At 40.8% G+C, this 23,138-nt stretch overlaps 4 protein-coding genes across 4 annotated transcripts in view; 3 read left to right on the forward strand and 1 right to left on the reverse strand.

Moving 5' to 3' along the window:
• kiaa0586 (KIAA0586 ortholog) overlaps positions 1 to 16,549 on the reverse strand; it is a 53,883-nt gene extending 37,334 nt beyond the window's left edge. Inside the window, exons 1-9 of the mRNA XM_042388649.1 lie at positions 16,004 to 16,549; positions 15,194 to 15,267; positions 14,536 to 14,605; positions 14,093 to 14,162; positions 13,508 to 13,829; positions 12,816 to 12,886; positions 1,521 to 1,605; positions 1,296 to 1,437; positions 220 to 334 (exon numbers count right to left, since the gene is read on the reverse strand). Coding sequence (XP_042244583.1) covers positions 220 to 334; positions 1,296 to 1,437; positions 1,521 to 1,605; positions 12,816 to 12,886; positions 13,508 to 13,829; positions 14,093 to 14,162; positions 14,536 to 14,605; positions 15,194 to 15,267; positions 16,004 to 16,250 — 1,196 coding nt within the window. The 5' untranslated portion in view covers positions 16,251 to 16,549. The remainder of the gene's footprint in view (positions 1 to 219; positions 335 to 1,295; positions 1,438 to 1,520; positions 1,606 to 12,815; positions 12,887 to 13,507; positions 13,830 to 14,092; positions 14,163 to 14,535; positions 14,606 to 15,193; positions 15,268 to 16,003) is intronic.
• On the forward strand, positions 4,377 to 6,071 carry LOC121881326 (tripartite motif-containing protein 16-like). The gene has a single exon (XM_042389055.1). It carries the CDS (start codon positions 4,398 to 4,400, stop codon positions 6,069 to 6,071), a length of 1,674 nt encoding a protein of 557 aa, XP_042244989.1. The 5' UTR covers positions 4,377 to 4,397.
• On the forward strand, positions 10,064 to 11,758 carry LOC121881327 (tripartite motif-containing protein 16-like). The gene has a single exon (XM_042389056.1). It carries the CDS (start codon positions 10,085 to 10,087, stop codon positions 11,756 to 11,758), a length of 1,674 nt encoding a protein of 557 aa, XP_042244990.1. The 5' UTR covers positions 10,064 to 10,084.
• A 1,142-nt stretch (positions 16,550 to 17,691) lies between the features above and the next one.
• timm9 (translocase of inner mitochondrial membrane 9 homolog) lies at positions 17,692 to 22,894 on the forward strand. The gene is made up of 4 exons (XM_042389067.1): positions 17,692 to 17,989; positions 19,084 to 19,130; positions 19,738 to 19,833; positions 22,269 to 22,894. The coding sequence occupies exons 2-4, from the start codon at positions 19,092 to 19,094 to the stop codon at positions 22,401 to 22,403; spliced, it is 270 nt and encodes an 89-aa protein (XP_042245001.1). The 5' UTR covers positions 17,692 to 17,989; positions 19,084 to 19,091; the 3' UTR covers positions 22,404 to 22,894.
• Positions 22,895 to 23,138: the final 244 nt, after the last annotated feature.

Below are 23,138 nucleotides of genomic sequence, written 5' to 3' on the forward strand. Positions count from 1 at the left end.
TTGTTCAAAAAGTTCACAGTAAATAAAACATCTTTTTAAAAACAGCAGATGTGTTTGACTGAGTGGAAGAATCGTTCAGAGGATAAACAACAACCTCTGAGATTAGACTGAACGTTCTGCTTCAGTCTGAAGCTTTTTATTTCCAGCAGCAGTTTCTGTCTGTTTAACAAAACCGTCACGCTCAAACCACCAGAAACACCCTCCCCCTCCCCCCTTCACCTGGTTTGCTCTGGCCATCGGTCACGGCGGGGTGTTGCCATGGAAACTGGGCCAGTCTCCACGGCGGCGGCTCTGGTTGCCGAGAAGCTCGGCTGCTGGTTGTCGAGGACGTTTGCTGATGAAAACAAAGCAGACGAGCTCTGATCAGGTCCGCTCTCAGCAGAGCACACACACAGACAATAATGTGTTGAGTACATGATGGCGGCGCTACGGTGAAGGTCAAAGGTCAACAGAGACATTAATATTTATCCTCTGAGGAGAGTCAACACTCACACAACATTTCAAGTGCAACAGAAGTAAAGAAAAAAAAGTGTAGGGGTCAAAGGTCAGTCTGTTTTCATCTCAAACTGTTTAAAATCCGTTCCACATCAGTTTATAATGATATGCAGGTAACCGTAGCAACAGTGCTGATGCTTCAGGCTACTGTACATTAGCACTCAGCGGGCTCCTCAAGAACCCCTGGAACCTCCTTATGGAGCCTCTTAGACTTCCTCAAGAATGTCTGGAACCTCCTCAAGGACTCAAGAAACTCCTCAAGAACTTCTTCATCCTTCTCAAGTCCTTTATAACCTCTGCAAGAACTTCTGCAACCTCCTAAACCAGCAGCGAAACCTACTCAGGAACCTCTGAAACCTCCTCAATGCTGTCTGAAACCTCCACAACATTCCCTGAAACATTTTTCAAGGACTCCTGGAAACTCTTCCAGGCCCTCCAGATGTGACGTCTGCATGTGTGTGTGTGTGTGTGAACATACGGGGACAGAAGCTGCTGCTCCTGACGGAGGTAAAACGCTCTCAGGGCGGCAGAGCAGAAGTTAAAAATAGCTGCCTGCTGCTACAAACAGCCCGGTTGCCATGACAACCCAGTCTCCATCCCAGCAGGGGTGAAACAGAAGAAGCCGCCACCTCCAGAAACACACACACTCACGCTGCCCGCTCTGCTGGATCAGTCTGGGAGGCAGGGCATCTCCATGGCAACAGCAGTTTGGACACGTTAATGAGACGCTGCCGCCACCTGCTGGTCACAACGAGTCATAACGTGTGTGTGTGTGTGTGTGTGTGTGTGTGTGTGTTTACCTGCAGCATCCAGGTGAGTGACCTGCAGACAGGCCGGCTGACCTGTCGCTGCAAGGTCAAAGGTCATGGCGGCTTCAGAGGTCGCTGAGGTCACGGGGGCGTGGCCTGTCACTATCCTGAGGGCTGACTCCAGCAGCTGGCTCTGATTGGAGGAGAGGAGAGCCAATGAGCAGTCAGCCAGCACAGTGAGGCGTCAGCAGCACCTGAACAGGTGAGTCAGTTTACCTGCAGCTGCAGCTGACGGCTGTGCAGCGTCTCCAGGTGCTGCAGCGTCCGCTGGCTCAGGCCCCGCCCCTCTTCCACGCCCGCCCTGACAACGGAGCAGACAGTGATGTCACAGTGATGTCACAGTGATGTCACAGTGTGTTCTTGTCATTCTTTGGGTTAGTTTGACTTTGACAGTCCAACATTTAGTTTCTCTCGTCCTCAAACGACAGTTAATCAATCATTAATTAATATCAAAGTGCTTCACAGATGATTGACAGGCTAGTGATTAATAATTTACTAACGACACTGTTAACTGTTTCCACGGCAGCTGCTTCACTCTTCAACACTACAGCACTTCCTCTAAAATACATCCTACGTATTCTATGTTTGAACTTTGTTTTTATTTTTATTATTATTAATATTCAGGATCTACTTTATTTAATGTATCAGTTATTATTTATTATTAGTTATTATTATATGGTGCGTTTGGTTTCTGGAGCTTCTTCAGGTTGCGTCCGACACACATGAGACCGACAGTGAGTTTATGTTGTGGGACAAACGGCCGGCGGCGAGTCCGTCTGCTGGTTCTGTTTGTTTATGGCTTCAGAGACCAAAGCGCTGATTTATAGATTATATTACACTTCTCATTTATTAAGTCTCAAATTACCGCAGATGAAGTATACATCCTATGTATTTTATTTTATCTTATATTATTATTTATTAACATTATCAAAAGGGTTTTATTTTCCATCTTATGTACATTTACATGTTAATGTGAAGCACCTGTTGTGTGTAATTTCTTCTGTTTTACAGCATTTTGAGCTGCTTTTTGGCATGAAAGGTTCTATACAAAAAAAGTTATTATTATTATTATTATTATTATTATTATTATTATTATTATTATTATAAAACAGAACAAATGTAAACAGTGAGACTAATGCACACAAGAAATAAAATGAATAAAAAAACAATTTCAAACATTGAAATAAAATAAAATAATTGTAAAATAAATAAAACAGAAGAAAGGCAATGACTAATAAAGATGAGAGTGAAAAACATTTAAACATGAAGACAGTAAAGTAATTAAAGGCCATAAAACGTAGTAATTAGCAGAAGAGGTGATAAAAGGTTTCAGCTGCACTTTGATCCTCGTCAGACTCTTCAAACAGCTCAAAAACTAAAAACTACTGAAGTTAATTTAAGGTCAAAGTTAGAATCAATTTAAATTAAATATAGACGTACAAAGTGTTTCAGTGCTGTAAAGAAACTAAATACATTTACTCAACTATTTAAGTACAGTTTAGAGGTACTTGTACTTTACTTGAGTATTTCCATGTGATGCTACTTTCTACATTTCAGAGGGAAATATTGTACTTTCTACTCCACTACATTTATTTGACAGCTTTAGTTACTTTTCAGATGAAGATTTGACACAATGGATAATATAACAAGCTTTTAAAATACAACACATTGTTAAAGATGAAACCAGTGGTTTCCAACCTTTTTGTCTTTTGACGTCTTACGAAAAGCAGTGTGTAGTCGGGGTCACATTTCACATGTCTATGAGTTGTTAACAGCTCCACCAAATAGTGATTTTTCCCTCTAAACTTCTCACATGCTTTCATTTCAATAAATGTTCAAATGATCCAATATTTCAGCAAAAATCAAAGATTAGAGAAAAAGTCCAAAAACTGAAAACAGATTTGTGTATCAGAACTTTGTTTTTTCTTCTTTCCTCTCCCATTAATCATCTCACCACCCCTCAGATTTATCTGCTGACCCTTTGGAGGGGCCCCACCCCTAGGTTGGGAACCACTGGACTAAACTAGCTAACTGTATATAAAGTAGTGTAAACTAGCTCCACCTCCAGCAGCTACAACAGTAACATGCTGCTCTAACACTGATGCTTCACTATTAATAATCTAATGATGTCATATATAATAATATATCAGTCAGAGGGACCAAACCACTACTTTTACTGCAATACTTTAACTACATCACGCTCATAATACTTATGTACTTTTACTGCAATACTTTAACTACATCAAGCTCATAATACTTATGTACTTTTACTGCAATACTTTAACTACATCAAGCTCATAATACTTATGTACTTTTACTGCAATACTTTAACTACATCAAGCTCATAATACTTATGTACTTTTACTGCAATACTTTAACTACATCAAGCTCATAATACTTATGTACTTTTACTGCAATACTTTAACTACATCAAGCTCATAATACTTATGTACTTTTACTGCAATACTTTAACTACATCAAGCTCATAATACTTATGTACTTTTACTGCAATACTTTAACTACATCAAGCTCATAATACTTATGTACTTTTACTGCAATACTTTAACTACATCAAGCTCATAATACTTATGTACTTTTACTGCAATACTTTAACTACATCAAGCTCATAATACTTATGTACTTTTACTGCAATACTTTAACTACATCAAGCTCATAATACTTATGTACTTTTACTGTAGGAGGATTTTTCATGCAGGACTTTTACTTGTAATGGAGTATTTTTTACTACAACATGATGAAAACATGTGAAATCTGTTGCAGTGTGGAAGCATCACCAAACCCTGACACACCAACAAGTATTTTACAGCTAAATGTAAAAATGTTTTCATGGTGAGCAGGTTTCAACTGAGACTTCACTGTAAATCAGTTTTAATTCACAGTGCTGCTCCTCGTCCTGATAAACCCTCCCTGCTCTTTCAACACAACAAGCTCCACTCTGTGCTCATACTTCCTGGTTCCCTCCCCTTCAGATCTACAGTTTATAGATGGGCGTAACCAACATGTGATGAGCTGTAAAACCTGTTCAACTTATCAGGAAGTGATTTAAGACAGTTGTTGCTACTGAGAGCTGAAATGGAGCAGAAAGGAGTTCAGCTGGACCGAGAAACAATCAGCTGTTCGATCTGTCTGGATCTACTGAAGGATCCGGTGACTATTCCCTGTGGACACAGCTACTGCATGAGCTGTATTAAAGGCTTCTGGGATGGAGAGGATCAGAGGAAGATCTACAGCTGTCCTCAGTGCAGACAGACCTTCGCACCGAGGCCTGTCCTGGTGAAAAACACCATGTTAGCAGATTTAGTGGAGCAGCTGAAGAAGACTGGACTCCAAGCTGCTCCTGCTGATCACTGCTATGCTGGACCTGAAGATGTGGCCTGTGATGTCTGCACTGGGAGGAAGCTGAAAGCCCTCAAGTCCTGTCTGCAGTGTCTGGCCTCTTACTGTGAGAATCACCTTCAGCCTCACTACCATGTCGGACAATTTAAAAAACACAAGCTGGTCGACCCCTCGGAGAAGCTCCAGGAGAACATCTGCTCTCGTCATGATGAGGTGATGAAGATGTTCTGCCGTACTGATCAGCAGAGTATCTGTTATCTCTGCTCTGTGGATGAACATAAAGGCCACGACACAGTCTCAGCTGCAGCAGAAAGGACTGAGAGGCAGAGAGAGCTCGAGGTGAGTCGACAACAAATCCAGCAGAGAATCCAGGACAGAGAGAAAGATGTGAAGATGCTTCAACAGGAGGTGGAGGCCGTCAGTCGCTCTGCTGATAAAGCAGTGGAGGACAGTGAGAAGATCTTCACTGAGCTGATCAGTCTCCTCCAGAAAAGAAGCTCTGATGTGAAGCAGCAGATCAGATCCCAGCAGGAAACTGAAGGGAGTCGAGTCAAAGAGCTTCAGGAGAAGCTAGAGCAGGAGATCACTGAGCTGAAGAGGAAAGACGCTGAACTGAAGAAGCTCTCACACACAGAGGATCACAACCAGTTTCTACTCAACTACCCCTCACTGTCACAACTCAGTGCATCTACAGACTCATCCAGCATCAATATCCGTCCTCTGAGATACTTTGAGGATGTGACAGCAGCTGTGTCAGAGCTCAGAGATCAACTACAGGACATCCTGAGGGAGAAAAGGACAAAAATCTCACTGACAGTGACTGACGTGGACGTTTTACTGTCAGAACCGGAACTCAAGACCAGAGCTGAGTTCTTAAGATATTCACGTGAAATCACTCTGGATCCAAACACAGCACACACACAGCTGTTATTATCTGATGGGAACAGAAAAGCAGAACTAACGAGACAACAACAGTCTTATTCTCGTCACCCAGACAGATTCACTACATGTAGTCAGGTCCTGAGTAGAGAGAGTCTGACTGGACGTTGTTACTGGGAGGTGGAGTGGAGAGGGAGAGACATGCGTGTAGCAGTCGCATACAAGAATATCAGCAGAGACGGAATCTTGTATGAATGTGCATTTGGATTCAATGACAAATCTTGGATGTTAATGTGTGACACTAACAGTTATACATTTTGGTTCAACAACATCTCAACTCGCGTCTCAGGTCCTGGTTCCTCCAGAGTAGGAGTGTACCTGGATCACAGAGCAGGTATTCTGTCCTTCTACAGCGTCTCTGAAACCATGACTCTCCTCCACAGAGTCCAGACCACATTCACTCAGCCTCTCTATGCTGGACTTTGGCTTTGTTATCAAGGAGACACAGCTGAGTTGTGTAAACTCAAATAGACAGAAGTCATTTCAGACTTCATGTGTCAGATTCTGTTGTAATTCTTCATGTTTTTGTCTCCATTGTTTCTGAGAGCTCGTTGCTGTGGTGTTTCTGAACTGCACAGAGATCAGCTGTCAATCAAACTGGGATTATCAACACTTTCTTCTTTTCATTTGTTGTTCTGTTGATGTTTTCAGTTTCTTTAAATGTCACTTTTTGCTGTGTGTTTTTATCCATGGAGGCTATCGCTGCTCATGATGACGTCTTTTACCTTCACTGACATTTCTTCAGATGAAAATATAAACTTCTCTTTGTTCTAAATGTTAGTTTCATGTTTGTATTGATGTATTTGTGTTCTGTTGTTTCTTAAACAGAGAAAACAGCAGAACTTCCTTCATCATAGATATTTTGTTCTCATCACTGTAAATTCATAGAGAAATGTCCAATCAAACTGTAATTATCATGATAATAATCATTTATTATGTTCTTGTACATTCTGGGTTAAACTAACTGATTGTGTGGATGAAGTGAATCTGAACATGAAATCATTGAACAAGAGTCATTTAACAGACTTTACTGATTGGATGTGTCAACAATCTGAAGCTTTACATAATCAATAAAGATGTTTTTTTTCAACAGTGAGCAAAGTATTTTCTTCTGTCTTCATCTCAGGATCTCATTCAAAGCTTCTGGAGAAAATGTGAAACTAAAATGAGAGTTTATTTGAGGCAGTTTTCCTCCTGAAACACCACAAAGTCCAGAGTTCATGTTCAGAGCAGACAAACATTTGTCAGTCAGTCTCTGAACTTTTGTGCATTTAGTTGATAAAGTCTTTGTTATTCAGGCCTAAAAAACTGGAAATAATAAGAATTTATTTGATCAAGTTTAGTTTGAAGAAGTTTTGTTGAGTCCTGACAAACATAAAACAACAGATATTGTGTCGTGGTGAACTTGAGGTCATTTCATTTATTTTTCTGATGATTTTCATGCAGATGAAAGTTGAGAATGAGGCTGTCATGTTGGTTCAGTGTTTATTCTGTCACCTCACAGAGAGACGGTCCTGGACCCCAATTTATCAAACTGCTAACAGGAACATTTTAGACTTTTAGTGAAAGATAAAAGTAAAAAATCCTTCACTTTCACTCACAAACAGAAGAATAAAAACTATTGATCAGACTAGTTTTGGCTTTAAAATGCTGTTAAAGAGGTGTGTTCAGCTGGTTCAGAGTAGATCCTCCATGACTGCAGGACAGAAACTCTGTTTTCTGTCTGATTGGACTAAATATCGTTGGTCGTGATCAGCTCGTCTACCAACAGCAGAACGTCTGCAGCACATTTTATTTCCATTTCCACCAATTTCCTTTCATTCATCCATATTTATATATTTATACATTATAAAGGTATCAGATTGTTGGTAATTATTAACCAAAGATTTGTTGATTTTAAACAAATAAAACTAATAATTAACTATGTTGTTGCAGAAAAACTCAGCACTGAGTTAACTGTAAGGATGTTTTTTTTAAAGAATGTACAATACAGCAGATGTCGCGTCGATCCATATCTCTGATTGGTTATTCCTTCATGTGATCAATCATGTGATCACTGCGTCACGTGATAAAAGTGTCTTATTGTTCACACTCAGCCAGAAACTCTTTCACTCTGAACTTTGTACTTGAGAGTTTTCTTAAGTGTCGTTCAGAGTTTGATGAAGACGAGTTTGTAAAGTTTAAATCCAGACTTGATTAAAACTTCTTGTGACTGATTTTGTTGCTGTGCTGAAGAGTTTTTGTCATTTATATTAATCAGCAACAAAGGAATGCATCTAAAACAGTGGTGATTAGTTTCCTGAAAGCTGTGATTGATTTATTGAACCATCACAGGTAACGTTACTCCACCTTTTCTACTGCAGAAGTCATTCAGGAATCATTTGATCAAAACTCTGCACATATGAGACGCTGAGTTCAGTTCAATCGTAATAAACATCAGAAGGAAACAACATGTTGACTCCAGTTTGAAGCCGTGAAGACGCCGTAATAGATGTTTGCTGAAGTTTACAGTCTTACAGTTTTTACTAAAAAACTCATATTTGAACATCAACACTAAATTAAACACATGTGGACTCCATCAAGTCCAGTCATAATATGATTAAACTATAAACTGAACATATAATTATTCACATCTGGTCACAGAAGTCAGAGAAATCACAGCCTGCAGCATCAAATCTCACTTTCACAAGTTCTGTTTACAACCTGAAAGCTGATGTGAATAATATTTGCAGACTGGAAACTCTTCTCTCCCATCTTTCCCATGTGACCTGAATGCAGCGTCAGTGTTACAGGATGTGACTTCTGTCAACAAACTGACACAGTGTGATATTACAGATATTAAAATCCGTCTTTACTGATGATGTTTGAAGCTGTTAAAGGCTCAGTGGAGTTTTTACACGTCTTCCTGCAGTGAACATCACAGCAGGTCAACAACTGAAATCTGAAAACTGATGCAGGACACAAGAGGGCGCCTTCATCCTGCTAACCAGGGATGTAGTGGAGGTTAAAGCTCCTCCACTCAGTCTGTCTGCAGTTTTAGTCAAAAACATGTTTTTAAACCAATTAAAACACACCATGATAATAAGAATGCATCCTGTCATTCATCATGGTAAATGGTGTCAAAGTGCTTTCAGTCATTAATTAGTTATTTAGTTAGTGAGATTGTGGAAACGTCTTTGGCTTCACCACATAGTGTTAAAAACAACACAGGACAGCTGATGAGGACAAACAGCATCATCAAACAACATGATTTACAATAATAAATACAGTAAAAATGAAATAAAACGGTAGACGGTTAGATGTTTGTCAAATTGGTTTCCAACCTTTTTGGCTTTTGACGTCTTACAAAAAGCAGTGTGTAGTCGGGGTCACATTTCACATGTCTATGAGTTGTTAACAGCTCCACCAAATAGTGATTTTTCCCTCTAAACTTCTCACATGCTTTCATTTCAATAAATGTTCAAATGATCCAATATTTCAGCAAAAATCAAAGATTAGAGAAAAAGTCAAAAAACTGAAAACAGATTTGTGTATCAGAACTTTGTTTTTTCTTCTTTCCTCTCCCATTAATCATCTCACCACCCCTCAGATTTATCTGCTGACCCTTTGGAGGGGCCCCGACCCCTAGGTTGGGAACCACTGGACTAAACTAGCTAACTGTATATAAAGTAGTGTAAACTAGCTCCACCTCCAGCAGCTACAACAGTAACATGCTGCTCTAACACTGATGCTTCACTATTAATAATCTAATGATGTCATATATAATAATATATCAGTCAGAGGGACCAAACCACTACTTTTACTGCAATACTTTAACTACATCAAGCTCATAATACTTATGTACTTTTACTGCAATACTTTAACTACATCAAGCTCATAATACTTATGTACTTTTACTGCAATACTTTAACTTCATCAAGCTCATAATACTTATGTACTTTTACTGCAATACTTTAACTACATCAAGCTCATAATACTTATGTACTTTTACTGCAATACTTTAACTACATCAAGCTCATAATACTTATGTACTTTTACTGCAATACTTTAACTACATCAAGCTCATAATACTTTTGTACTTTTACTGTAGGAGGATTTTTCATGCAGGACTTTTACTTGTAATGGAGTATTTTTTACTACAACATGATAAAAACATGTGAAATCTGTTGCAGTGTGGAAGCATCACCAAACCCTGACACACCAACAAGTATTTTACAGCTAAATGTAAAAATGTTTTCATGGTGAGCAGGTTTCAACTGAGACTTCACTGTAAATCAGTTTTAATTCACAGTGCTGCTCCTCGTCCTGATAAACCCTCCCTGCTCTTTCAACACAACAAGTTCCACTCTGTGCTCATACTTCCTGGTTCCCTCCCCTTCAGATCTACAGTTTATAGATGGGCGTAACCAACATGTGATGAGCTGCAAAACCTGTTCAACTTATCAGGAAGTGATTTAAGACAGTTGTTGCTACTGAGAGCTGAAATGGAGCAGAAAGGAGTTCAGCTGGACCGAGAAACAATCAGCTGTTCGATCTGTCTGGATCTACTGAAGGATCCGGTGACTATTCCCTGTGGACACAGCTACTGCATGAACTGTATTAAAGGCTTCTGGGATGGAGAGGATCAGAGGAAGATCTACAGCTGCCCTCAGTGCAGACAGACCTTCACACCGAGGCCTGTCCTGGTGAAAAACACCATGTTAGCAGATTTAGTGGAGCAGCTGAAGAAGACTGGACTCCAAGCTGCTCCTGCTGATCACTGCTATGCTGGACCTGAAGATGTGGCCTGTGATGTCTGCACTGGGAGGAAGCTGAAAGCCCTCAAGTCCTGCTTGACTTGTCCAGCTTCTTACTGTGAGAATCACCTCCAGCCTCATTATGATGCAGCTCCGTTAAAGAAACACAAGCTGGTCGACCCCTCGGAGAAGCTCCAGGAGAACATCTGCTCTCGTCATGATGAGGTGATGAAGATGTTCTGCCGTACTGATCAGCAGAGTATCTGTTATCTCTGCTCTGTGGAGGAACATAAAGGCCACGACACAGTCTCAGCTGCAGCAGAAAGGACTGAGAGGCAGAGAGAGCTCGAGGTGAGTCGACAACACATCCAGCAGAGAATCCAGGACAGAGAGAAAGATGTGAAGCTGCTTCAACAGGAGGTGGAGGCCGTCAGTCGCTATGCTAATAAAGCAGTGGAGGACAGTGGGACGATCTTCACTGAGCTGATCAGTCTCCTCCAGAAAAGAAGCTCTGATGTGAAGCAGCAGATCAGATCCCAGCAGGAAACTGAAGTGAGTCGAGTCAAAGAGCTTCAGGAGAAGCTGGAGCAGGAGATCACTGAGCTGAAGAGGAAAGACGCTGAACTGAAGAAGCTCTCACACACAGAGGATCACAACCAGTTTCTACTCAACTACCCCTCACTGTCACAACTCAGTGCATCTACAGACTCATCCAGCATCAATATCCGTCCTCTGAGATACTTTGAGGATGTGACAGCAGCTGTGTCAGAGCTCAGAGATCAACTACAGGACATCCTGACGGAGAAAAGGACAAACATCTCACTGACAGGGACTGACGTGGACGTTTTACTGTCAGAACCAGAACCCAAGACCAGAGCTGAGTTCTTAAGATATTCACGTGAAATCACTCTGGATCCAAACACAGCAAACACACGGCTGTTATTATCTGATGGGAACAGAAAAGCAGAACTAACGAGACAACAACAGTCTTATTCTCGTCACCCAGACAGATTCACTACATGTAGTCAGGTCCTGAGTAGAGAGAGTCTGACTGGACGTTGTTACTGGGAGGTGGAGTGGAGAGGGAGAGACATGCGTGTAGCAGTCGCATACAAGAATATCAGCAGAGCAGGAAGCTTGTATGAATGTGCATTTGGATTCAATGACAAATCTTGGATGTTAATGTGTGACACTAACAGTTATACATTTTGGTTCAACAACATCTCAACTCGCGTCTCAGGTCCTGTTTCCTCCAGAGTAGGAGTGTACCTGGATCACAGAGCAGGTATTCTGTCCTTCTACAGCGTCTCTGAAACCATGACTCTCCTCCACAGAGTCCAGACCACATTCACTCAGCCTCTCTATGCTGGACTTTGGCTTTGTTATCAAGGAGACACAGCTGAGTTGTGTAAACTCAAATAGACAGAAGTCATTTCAGACTTCATGTGTCAGATTCTGTTGTAATTCTTCATGTTTTTGTCTCCATTGTTTCTGAGAGCTCGTTGCTGTGGTGTTTCTGAACTGCACAGAGATCAGCTGTCAATCAAACTGGGATTATCAACACTTTCTTCTTTTCATTTGTTGTTCTGTTGATGTTTTCAGTTTCTTTAAATGTCACTTTTTGCTGTGTGTTTTTATCCATGGAGGCTATCGCTGCTCATGATGACGTCTTTTACCTTCACTGACGCTTCTTCAGATGAAAATATAAACTTCTCTTTGTTCTAAATGTTAGTTTCATGTTTGTATTGATGTATTTGTGTTCTGTTGTTTCTTAAACAGAGAAAACAGCAGAACTTCCTTCATCATAGATATTTTGTTCTCATCACTTTGTAAATTCATAGAGAAACAAACTGACACAGTGTGATATTACAGATATTAAAATCCATCTTTACTGATGTTTGAAGCTGTTAAAGGCTCAGTGGAGTTTTTACACGTCTTCCTGCAGTGAACATCACAGCAGGTCAACAACTGAAATCTGAAAACTGATGCAGGACACAAGAGGGCGCCTTCATCCTGCTAACCAGGGATGTAGTGGAGGTTAAAGCTCCTCCATAGAGACGTTTCCTCTCACATGGTTTCAAATTAATTGAAATTGTTTGAGGCCCAACGAGGTAAAACTCTCCAATATTTAAAAAAAAAACAAAAAATTAAAGTTGTGAAAATGACTCCAGATTTATGAATCAGAATTTTTTTTCTACCTGATGGATCATCTCAGATTATCTGCTGACCTTCACAAAGTTCAAACTGGCTCCAGCTGCAGCAGCTGCAGCAGTAACACGCTGCTGATGCACCGACTCATCAGGATTAATAATGTTCTCTGTTACACTGATTTATTACATCAGTCATAGACCCGTTTCCAGCAAAAACACTTTTACTGCATCAAGCTCATAATACTTATCTAAGGTATCTGAGTACTTCTTCCACCGCTGGTGTGTGTGTGTGTGTGTGTGTGTGTGTGTGTGTGTGTGTGTGTGTTTACCTGTCGGCCTGCAGCAGCCTCTCAACACCGTCCGCCAGCTGAGACACTCGAGCCTCCATGTCTGACTGAGCCTACACACACACACACACACACACACACACACACACACACAAACACACACACACACACACACACACACACAAACAGAACATTTCAGAGGTGATAAACTGGGATCACGTGTTATTTGTTGTCTTTCTGTTCCAGCTGCATCATGTGACAGAAGCAGATGGCGGAGCAGAGATGCATCGAGTCTCTGAAGGTGTCGATGATGTTCAGACTGTAAAGATCTCTCAGAATAACTTGTCAATACATTTACATGCATCAGAATCACTGACATAATAATGTTAAACCGTGTTGGGAAATGCAGCGTGTGAACAGTTTCTCTCCTAAATAAACATTAAAAATATATTTGACTGTTGTAATAAAGTTGAGATTCATTAACCACATGTTGGAAACTACATGTTCCCCATTAGAACAATCTTTGAACAATGTGGAAAAAACTATCTTTTAATTTTCCATCAAGCTTTCGTTCAGAATATCAGCAGACAGGAGAGACGTCCGGAGTTAAAGCTGATGAATACTTTTACTCTTCGTCCTAGAGGTTGAACCAATAATACGTCACTCTGAGAATCTTTGGATCTTTGCAGATTTTCTGCTCTAAAGCAGCTTCATAAACACGAGTCCATGTTTACCTTGATGAGCGGAGCTGCAGCAGCTACAGCTGCAGCTGCAGCCGCTGCTGCTGCTGCGTTGGTGGCGTCTCCCGGGCGACCGGAGGACAACTCAGCCTCCGTCTGGACACCCACGGCATCCTGGGAGCCCGCCCTCAGACCAGGTGCATCCTGGGAGCCTGCCCTCAGACCAGGTGCATCCTGGCACCCCGCCCTCAGACCAGGTGCATCCTGGGAGCCCGGCCTCAGACCAGGTGCATCCTGGGAGCTGGTCGTGCTCTGGAGCGGTCCCGGGTCCAACAGCTGCACTTTGACCTCCCTCCTGCGGGGGGCGCTGTGAGAGCTGAGCAGCACACAGGTGCAGCAGCAGGAAGGAAACACAAACATGTCTGCTGGTGATATTTGATTTGCTGCTCGTTAATCAGTTCAGAATCATCATCATCATCATCTTCATCAACTCACAGAGCAAAACGATTCAAAACCATTTAACAGAATATTCACCGCGGTGTTGTAAATGTAACCAAATGTTAGATCTTTTATATTTCTCACAATATTTAAAACGCCTTCTTGTGAATAAAACGTCAGACTCTGTTTTTGTTTCCTCACCGTTGTTTGAGAGCCGCCAGCACGACTCCTCGACCTCCGGCAGCGAAACGGGACGTCAGGAGGTCACGACCTGGGAGTGATGATGTCAGCAGAGGCGGAGTCAGTCTCATCACCTGTCAGTCTGACTTCATGTTGTTGGTTTTCAATGTGTGTGTGTGTGTGTGTGTGTAATCTCACACTACTGACCATCAGTTATTAAGCGTGTTATTGATAAAGCGTGTTATTGATAAAGCGTGTTATTGATAAAGCGTGTTATTGATAAAGCGTGTCATTGATAAAGCGTGTTATTGATAAAACATCCACGGATCAATATACTGAAACAGAATCTCATCATATTTATTCAGAATCACATGATCACTGAACTGTATGATGTGAAGATATAGAGTCAGTGTTTGTCCTGACAGTGATTATTGATCGATTTATTGACTGATTGGTTCTCTCACCGGGCTGCTGGCCGCTCCGCGTCCCGGCTGAGAACTTCCTGTCTGTGCTCCACTCTGCTGCTGGAAGCTGCTGGAAGAGAAAACACAAACACATCAGATGCGGGACCAGCTGCTGAGGTCAGAGGTCAGAGGTCAGAGGTCACGGCGGGAGGAACAGGACGCCACGGTTCACTCCGCCTGTAAATCTAAACTGAGGAAGTAAAACAGCAACTGTGGAGCTGAAATATCGAATCATTAGATGTTGTCAGATCAGATTCACCCAGATGCAGCACATCTGTCTCACACACTGAACTACACACTGAACTACACACACTGAACTACACACACTGTAGTTCAGTGTGTAGTTCAGTGTGTGTAGTTCAGTGTGTAGTTCAGTGTGTGTAGTTCGGTGTGTGTAGTTCGGTGTGTGTAGTTCAGTGTGTGTAGTTCGGTGTGTGTAGTTCGGTGTGTGTAGTTCAGTGTGTGTAGTTCAGTGAACTACACACTAAACTACACACACTGAACTACACACACAGAACTACACACACTGAACTACACACTGAACTACACACACTGAACTACACAACAAGTTTATAGTTCTCAACAGCAGAAGAAGAAGAAGAAGAAGAAGAAGAAGAAGAAGAAGAAGAAGAAGAAGAAGAAGAAGAAGAAGACTCACGCTTCCTGTCGGCTCTCTGTTCTCTTTGGTCGGTCCGGGTTTCTTCAGCGTTCGTCTGTCTGCACACGATCCTGCTGAACACACAAACACACACACACACACACACACACACACACACACACACAGGCTGTTCTCAGAGCTGCAACGATCAGTCGATTAATCGATCATCAACATAGTTGTCGGTTAATTATCTGTTGATCAACTACTTGTTGCAGCTCTGATTATACATCATAAAGCTCTAAGTACAAAAACATTAACGCTCATTTTACTTCCTGTTACAATAAAAACGTTATTGATTGGACTAAACTCTGAGAATCAGTTTATTATTTCATCACATTTGAACTGAGCAGCCTGATCAATAAAGACACTGGACTGAGCTCACGAGGATCTGGCTTTATTTGATCACATCATCGATCTAAAATAATAACGGATAGATTCATTGATAATGAAGATTAACATAGTTGCTGATCGGCATCTGTCAGTGGATCGATTTTAATCAATATTTAATGTCATAGGAAAACTACAAGTGAAGATGCAGTTTCCAGGTTTGAATGTTGACATTAATTTAACACATAACAGTAAAACCTTAATAATTAAAATACACAAGACCTGACTGATGTTTTAACTTTTATTGTTGTAGGATTTTATCATCAAAACCTTACATTTAAATGCTAAAAATGTTAAAACGTCAAGTCACTAAACCCAGTTAGAGAAAAGGAAAATAAAGAAAGTAAGACAGAGTTTCTCTGGAGCCCAAATCAATAATAAAAACATTAATCCGCAGCTGGTCCCAGCTGCCGGAGCTCTTACCGGGCTGAGAGTCCGCGGCTGCCCGCAGAGGAGCAGCGATGTCCGGCTTGTGTCGGAGCTTCGGCCGCTGCTGCTGCTGCTCGGACAGCGGAGGCTGGTCGGCAGCGTCCCGGAGCTTCTCCACGGTTATCCGGACAGATCCCGGTCCAAGGACCCGGGTGGACCGGACTAAAACGTCCCCGGTGTCCGAGCTGCAGGTGGATGAATCCTGCAGTCCGTCTGAGCGGGAGTCCGGCGGAGACAACATGCTGACGGTTACTTTATTTAGTTTTAATTTAACTGCTTTTCATCGTTCGCATGCATGCTAACCTCAGCTAGCTGCTTTCAAACTTCCCGCTGCGGCGTCAGACGCCGACAAACAGCCGCAGGACGATTAAAAACTCGTAATAACATTTGTTGCTGCCGCGAACTGAAGCTCAGACAGTTTAACAAGCTTCTGAGAAGCAGAAAGACACGACAGAAATAGTTAAAAGGGTGAAACTAAAAGTTTAAATGCGACAAATCTGGAAGCACAGCAACTGTTGCTGACAACAAAACAAACACTGGTTCCGGTTTCCGCTTTGGAGTAAAGATACTAAACACGAGGACAGATGTCTCACTTCTCTCTAAATCCAGAAACCACAAAAGAGACAGGATGTCACTCAATGACAAAATAACAGAGCTGGAAAGTAACTAAGTACATTTACTCAAGTACTGTACTTCAGTACAGTATTTGAGGTACTTGTACTTTACTTGAGTATTTCCATGTGATGCTACTACATTTCAGAGGGAAATATTGTACTTTCTACTCCACTACATTTATTTGACAGCTTTAGTTACTTTTCAGATGAAGATTTGACACAATGGATAATATAACAAGCTTTTAAAATACAACACATTGTTAAAGATGAAACCAGTGGTTTCCAACCTTTTTGGCTTTTGACGTCTTACAAAAAGCAGTGTGTAGTCGGGGTCACATTTCACATGTCTATGAGTTGTTAACAGCTCCACCAAATAGTGATTTTTCCCTCTAAACTTCTCACATGCTTTCATTTCAATAAATGTTCAAATGATCCAATATTTCAGCAAAAATCAAAGATTAGAGAAAAAGTCCAAAAACTGAAAACAGATTTGTGTATCAGAACTTTGTTTTTTCTTCTTTCCTCTCCCATTAATCATCTCACCACCCCTCAGATTTATCTGCTGACCCTTTGGAGGGGCCCCACCCCTAGGTTGGGAACCACTGGACTAAACTAGCTAACTGTATATAAAGTAGTGTAAACTAGCTCCACCTCCAGCAGCTACAACAGTAACATGCTGCTCTAACACTGATGCTTCACTATTAATAATCTAATGATGTCATATATAATAATATATCAGTCAGAGGGACCAAACCACTACTTTTACTGCAATACTTTAACTACATCAAGCTCATAATACTTATGTACTTTTACTGCAATACTTTAACTACATCAAGCTCATAATACTTATGTACTTTTACTGCAATACTTTAACTACATCAAGCTCATAATACTTATGTACTTTTATTGCAGTAGGATTTTTTATTTGTAATGGAGTATTTTTTTGCTGTATTGGTACTTTTACTGCAGTAAAGGATCTCAGTACTTCATTCAGTCAGAATTACGTTTTTGGTGTTGAATGGTAGGAACATTATGTGGAACTTTATGTTGCTACGTCCCTGCAGCACTCCGGACGGTTTTTGCAGTTGCGCGCTGTTCGACTCCTCGTTTCAGAGATCAACTTTCGTCACATTTTCTTTCAAGTTTAAGTATTTTTTGTTGTTATTTGGATCGAAATCACACCAGCAAACATTTAATAAGACTCGTTCATCTTATCTTCAGTCGCTGTTGAATCTGTTTGTTGTTTTTTTTTTAACGTGAATTAAAACGTTTTAAAATAGTTAAACAGTTTGAAAGTGCGGTTCAGGTTCAGTGTTCAGCTCTGCTCTCACACGACGTCCTTCAGTCCACATCAAACTGACCTCAGGTGAGACTAAAACTCAGATTTACATCATTTAATAAAACACAATGTAGAGTTTGAACCTGTGTGTCGACCTGCAGGCTGCTGTTGGTTAGTCTGAGGGAAGGAAATTACAGCAAAACCCTTAAAAACATGAAGCTAATGCAGCTAGCGTTAGCTGTTAGCTGTTAGCTGTTAGCTCAACGAGCCCGCAGGAGAATCATTATAAACTGAGTTTAATGTTTTCATATTTATTTATTATTAATCATTATAAACTGAGTTTAATGTGTTCATATTTATTTATTCAGAAATCAGAGCAGTTTTGCTTCAGTCTCAGTTTAATTTTCTGCTGTTTGACCAGAAATAATATCAAATATCAAATAATGTCAAATATGTGAATATAAAAGCTGCACAATAATAAACCAAAATTAAAGATTAAAAGCTTCAATAAAGTTTAATAACAGATTTGAGAGTGACGCTGATAGTTTTTAAAACATTTTCTTTATTAACATATAAAAGTTACAATTTCTTCTTCCACAAAATGATAAAATATCAAAATATTAATTTTACTGTTTGCAGAAGAAAAATAAACTCAAACTGAGCTGAAGGAGAAGTTATAGTTCATATAAAGATTATAAACAAACAAACTGGAATTCACAGTTTTTGCAGCTTTTCGATTTGAGGAAAAATGAATCAACAGAAGTTTAGTTTTTATCTGTAAATCTGTTTTTATGATGATTAAATTCAGCCAAAAAAAATAAAATATTCATAATAAATCGCTGATAATTCGGTTGAATTATCTTCTGATATTCCAAACATGAAACACAACATGTTCATACAGATGAATGTTACCAGTGTAACCATAGTTACCAGTGTAACCAGTGTTACCAGTGTAACCATAGTTACCAGTGTAACCAGTCTCCTCACATGTAAATAATGCGACATAAACAGCAGATCCAGATTAAAGTTGTTTTGGAACGAGGATTAAAAAGACAGATTTGTGTTTGTTGTTGTTGTTGTTGTTGTTGTTGTTGGATATGACAGATGTGTGGAGTGATGAGGAGCTGATGGTTTTACTGGTTTGAGGATGTTGAAACGGACTGGTGTGTTTGTCTTCACAGAGTGAACGATGGCGGTTCAGGTGTCGGAGTCCGATCAGATCAAACAGGTAATCAGTGTATTAATGATCCGTCTGACATGAACATCGATGATCAAAACGAACCTTTCAAACGTTGAAGTTCGTTTATGTTTCTGCTGTTTTTAAACTTTATTAAACCGACAAAATGAAAGAAAAGTTACAGAAGCGAGGAGAGTTTAACAGCTGATAAACAAAAACAAACAAACCAGAAAATAAAAACAGAGAAATGAAAGTTAATATTTGACTTTAGAAGCTTTATTATAGAAGAAGAACTGAGATGAAGTGAAGCAGACGGAGAATAAAGAGTTAAAGAGTTGTTGTTGTTGTTGTTGTTGTTGTTGTTATTGTTAGTAAAGTTTTCTTCTGACGACGGGACGGACGTATCATCATCATCATCATCGTCATCGTCGCTCTTTTTCAGGCAACCAATCACATATCAGACGATGACGATGCTAAAACAAACAAACAGGAAGTAGCTGAGAATGTGATGCTGCTCTGACGTTAACGAGATACCGTACAGACGCTCGCCATGACATCACTGTTCACTTCCTGTCTGCCTGACGTCCATGTTGTGTCCTGCTGCTGCTGCTGAACTTATGTTGTTGTTGTTGTTTGTTTGTTTGTTTGTTTGTTTCAGTTTAAGGAGTTTTTGGGGACGTACAACAAGGTGACGGAGAACTGCTTCATGGACTGCGTCAAAGATTTCACCAACCGGGAGGTGAAACCGGAGGAGGTGAAAAACTTTGCTTCAAGCGTCCGTCAGCAGGAAGTCAAACCGTCGTTTCCTGCTGGTTATCAGCACGATAATCTGAATATTTTATTGTTTTATTATTGATCGTCGCTGAGATCATAACAGACAGTTTCATCATGTTAACGGATCATTCAAATAATCGGTAGTTGTTTACAGCTGATTGTTTGTTTGTTTGTTTCTGCCTCAGATGTTGAAACTTCAGCTGATTAAAAGTCTGTTGATGCGTTTAGAGAAACTCCTTCAATTACAAACATCATCATCATCATCATCATCATCATCATCATCAACTATCAGGTTTCTCGTGTTTAAGAGCGAAACAACAAACCTGACGTGAGATGTTCTGATTGGCTGTCGGGGACGAGTGATGATGCTGAGAAAAGGTTTCGCTCAGTGAGCTGATGATGTCATGTGATGTCACATTTTCTCTTGGCTGTCTGACCAATCCCCCGCCAGCTGATTAACACCAGACGACGACGATGATGATGATGATGATGATGATGATGCTGGTTGTTGAGGACGAAGAGACTCTTTCATTCGAACACATTAAATATCACTGAGTGAGTTTATTATTGATTATCTGATATCAAACGTGATCAAAACATTCAGTCTCATGTTTGGATTCTCTGTCACGTGATTGGTCGGTTCAGGTCGGCGGCGTGGCGAGCGTGAAGGAACATGACAACTTGAACTAAAGTTTCCGTCCAGACGCGTCTGAAGACATAAAAAAACTGACGTTCATGAAAACATCAGACGTGTGAGGAGCGATGATGAGGAGACCGTAACCTTCCTCACATCAACACTCCGTCGCTCTGTTAACGACGTCGTCTCGTTGTTTCTTCTTCTCGACTCACCACAAACACCGCTGTCACCTGATCAGTTCACCAGAGCTCTGATCAATAACAACAATAACAACATCCCGTCACTCTCTCAAACACAAACACAGGAAGAGTCGGATCAACAGTCAGACGAAGTTTCTCCAGAATCACAGTTTACTGAACATTAAAGAGACATAAAAGCATTTTATTCTGAAAGCTTCCTGAAAGCTTCCTGTCTGATAATGTTTCTAAAGAATGAGACGTGTTCCTCCACATGTCTGATGGATATATTTAATATTTGTCAGATATGTGACATCAGAGTCATAAAGACCAAACAACATATCCACAAACCTGAAATAACAGAGATATGAAGAATATAAACATAAATCATAAATCACAAACTGCTGATCCTGAAAATACGTTAATTAAAAAACTAATTTATAATTATTTAATATATTTATATTATATCACACACGACTTTTATTTTATTTTATTGTTCAAAGTATTACTTCATTACTTATTTTTACAACTTGAAATACAGTTTGATATATTGTAACAAAATCCCATCCCATAATAACCCAAACCACTGACAGCATGACATCAAATCAACGGCGAGTCTGATCAAAGACGGCGGTCAGTGAAGAACACAACCTGCTGCAGACCAGGTGACGTTTACAGCATCAGTTACCATGGTGATGTAGCAGGTTAACAGAGAGACACCTTCATGACATTGAAAACCCTGCAACACCTCGCTGACCCACTAATCTCACTTCATAGTAAAACCCCTCTTATTATTATTGTTGTTGTTGTTGTTATTATTATTATCATGTGATCATCAGCGGAGCTTCTGCCTCAATATGAATAATAATCATTTTCACACTGAATCCAACTTATAAACTTTTGTTTGTTGATTATCGTCGGTCCTAAAACCAGCCAATCAGCAGCTGGATGTGTGTGTGTGTTTGCGCGTGTGCGTGCGTGCGTGTGTTTGTGTGTGTGTGTGTGTTTGCGTGCGTGTGTGTTTGTGTGTGTTTGTTTGTTTGCGTGCGTGTGTGTTTGTGTGTGTGTGTGTTTGTTTGCGTGCGTGTGTGTTTGTGTGTGTGTGTGTGTTTGTTTGCGTGCGTGTGTGTTTGTGTGTGTGTGTGTTTGTTTGCGTGCGTGTTTGTGTGTGTGTTTGTGTTTGTGTGCGTGTTTGTGTGTGTGTTTGTGTGTGTGTGTGTGCGTGCGTGTGTGTGTTTGTGTGTGTGTGTGTGTGTGTGTGTGCGCGTGCGTGCGTGCGTGCGTGTGTGTGTGTGTTTGTTTGCGTGTGTGTGTGTTTGTGTGTGTGCGTGCGTGCGTGCGTTTGTGTGTGTGTGTGTGCGTGCGTGCGTTTGTGTGTGTGTGTGTGCGTGCGTGCGTGCGTGTGTTTGTGTGTGTGTGTGTGCGTGCGTGTGTGTGTATGTGTGTGTGTGTTTGTGTGTGTGTTTGTGTGTGTGTGTGTTTGTGTGTGTGCGTGCGTGCGTGCGTGTGTGTGTGTGTGTGTTTGCTTCATATTGATCATTTTAGTTCAGTTTTTATCTCTGTTTGGATGAATCTTGACGTTGTCATCTGTGTCGTGTTCAGTCCAGCTGTTCGGAGTCTTGCCTGCAGAAGTATCTGAAGATGACTCAGCGGATCTCGATGCGGTTCCAGGAGTACCACATCCAGCAGAACGAGGCTCTGGCCGCTAAAGCCGGACTGCTGGGACAGCCGCGCTGAACCGGACCGGACCGGACCGGACCATCGACGTTGACCCAGCAGGCCGAGAGGATCCGGACCGATCCGGCACATCTGTCTCACCGCGACGGATCAATAAAGACTCTGAGCTGATGACGTTTTTGTTACACCTGGGTGGAAGCCCCGCCCCCTGCTGAAGCCCCGCCCCCCTGAGTTAAGAAGCTGAAAAATGCTGCCGAACGAGTTTCTGCTGCCGAACCTGCGAGAAAACGAAGCTCTGTCAGCTGATCTGTGTCGAAGCATCATGGGAGATGTAGTTGAACCAGACAGACTGACAGACTTTAACTCGTGTACAGAAACAGTGGAATCGTCCTTTAATGTCGGTTTCAGTTTTTATGTTGATGTGATGTTGAAATAAGTTTTTTTTTTTATTAAACTTAAATCATGAACCTCTGACATCGTCGTCCTTCATCACGTCTGGAAATAACATCAACATGTTTCTTTAATGTGGAAATAAATTAATATAAAAACAATTTGCACATTTATTCTTATTTATATAAATGTTATTTTTATTTATCTCGTGTGTCACTTTTGGGCCTCCATACCTGCTGTCAGAAAAGTTTTATTATATATATTATAACAACTAAATTAATGAAGTTAAGCTTCAGTTTTAATATCGTTACAATAAATAAATAAATAAAGTCTCTGCAGCACATTATAAACTTTAAATATTTCATTCAGCAAAACTGTTTCAGAGACTTTTTGGAAACTTCTTAA

Source organism: Thunnus maccoyii, chromosome 16 (genome assembly GCF_910596095.1).
Source record: "Thunnus maccoyii chromosome 16, fThuMac1.1, whole genome shotgun sequence".
In the NCBI taxonomy this organism is placed as follows: Eukaryota; Metazoa; Chordata; class Actinopteri; order Scombriformes; family Scombridae; genus Thunnus; species Thunnus maccoyii.

Excerpts from the sequence above, each read along its gene's own strand:
- timm9 (XM_042389067.1), top strand. The coding sequence starts at position 19,092 with ATGGCGGTTCAGGTGTCGGAGTCCGATCAGATCAAACAG. Across the intron at positions 19,131-19,737 it reads AGTCCGATCAGATCAAACAG|TTTAAGGAGTTTTTGGGGAC; the intron begins GTAATCAGTGTA and ends TGTTTGTTTCAG. Across the intron at positions 19,834-22,268 it reads GGGAGGTGAAACCGGAGGAG|TCCAGCTGTTCGGAGTCTTG; the intron begins GTGAAAAACTTT and ends TGTCGTGTTCAG.
- LOC121881327 (XM_042389056.1), top strand. The coding sequence starts at position 10,085 with ATGGAGCAGAAAGGAGTTCAGCTGGACCGAGAAACAATCAGCTGTTCG.
- LOC121881326 (XM_042389055.1), top strand. The coding sequence starts at position 4,398 with ATGGAGCAGAAAGGAGTTCAGCTGGACCGAGAAACAATCAGCTGTTCG.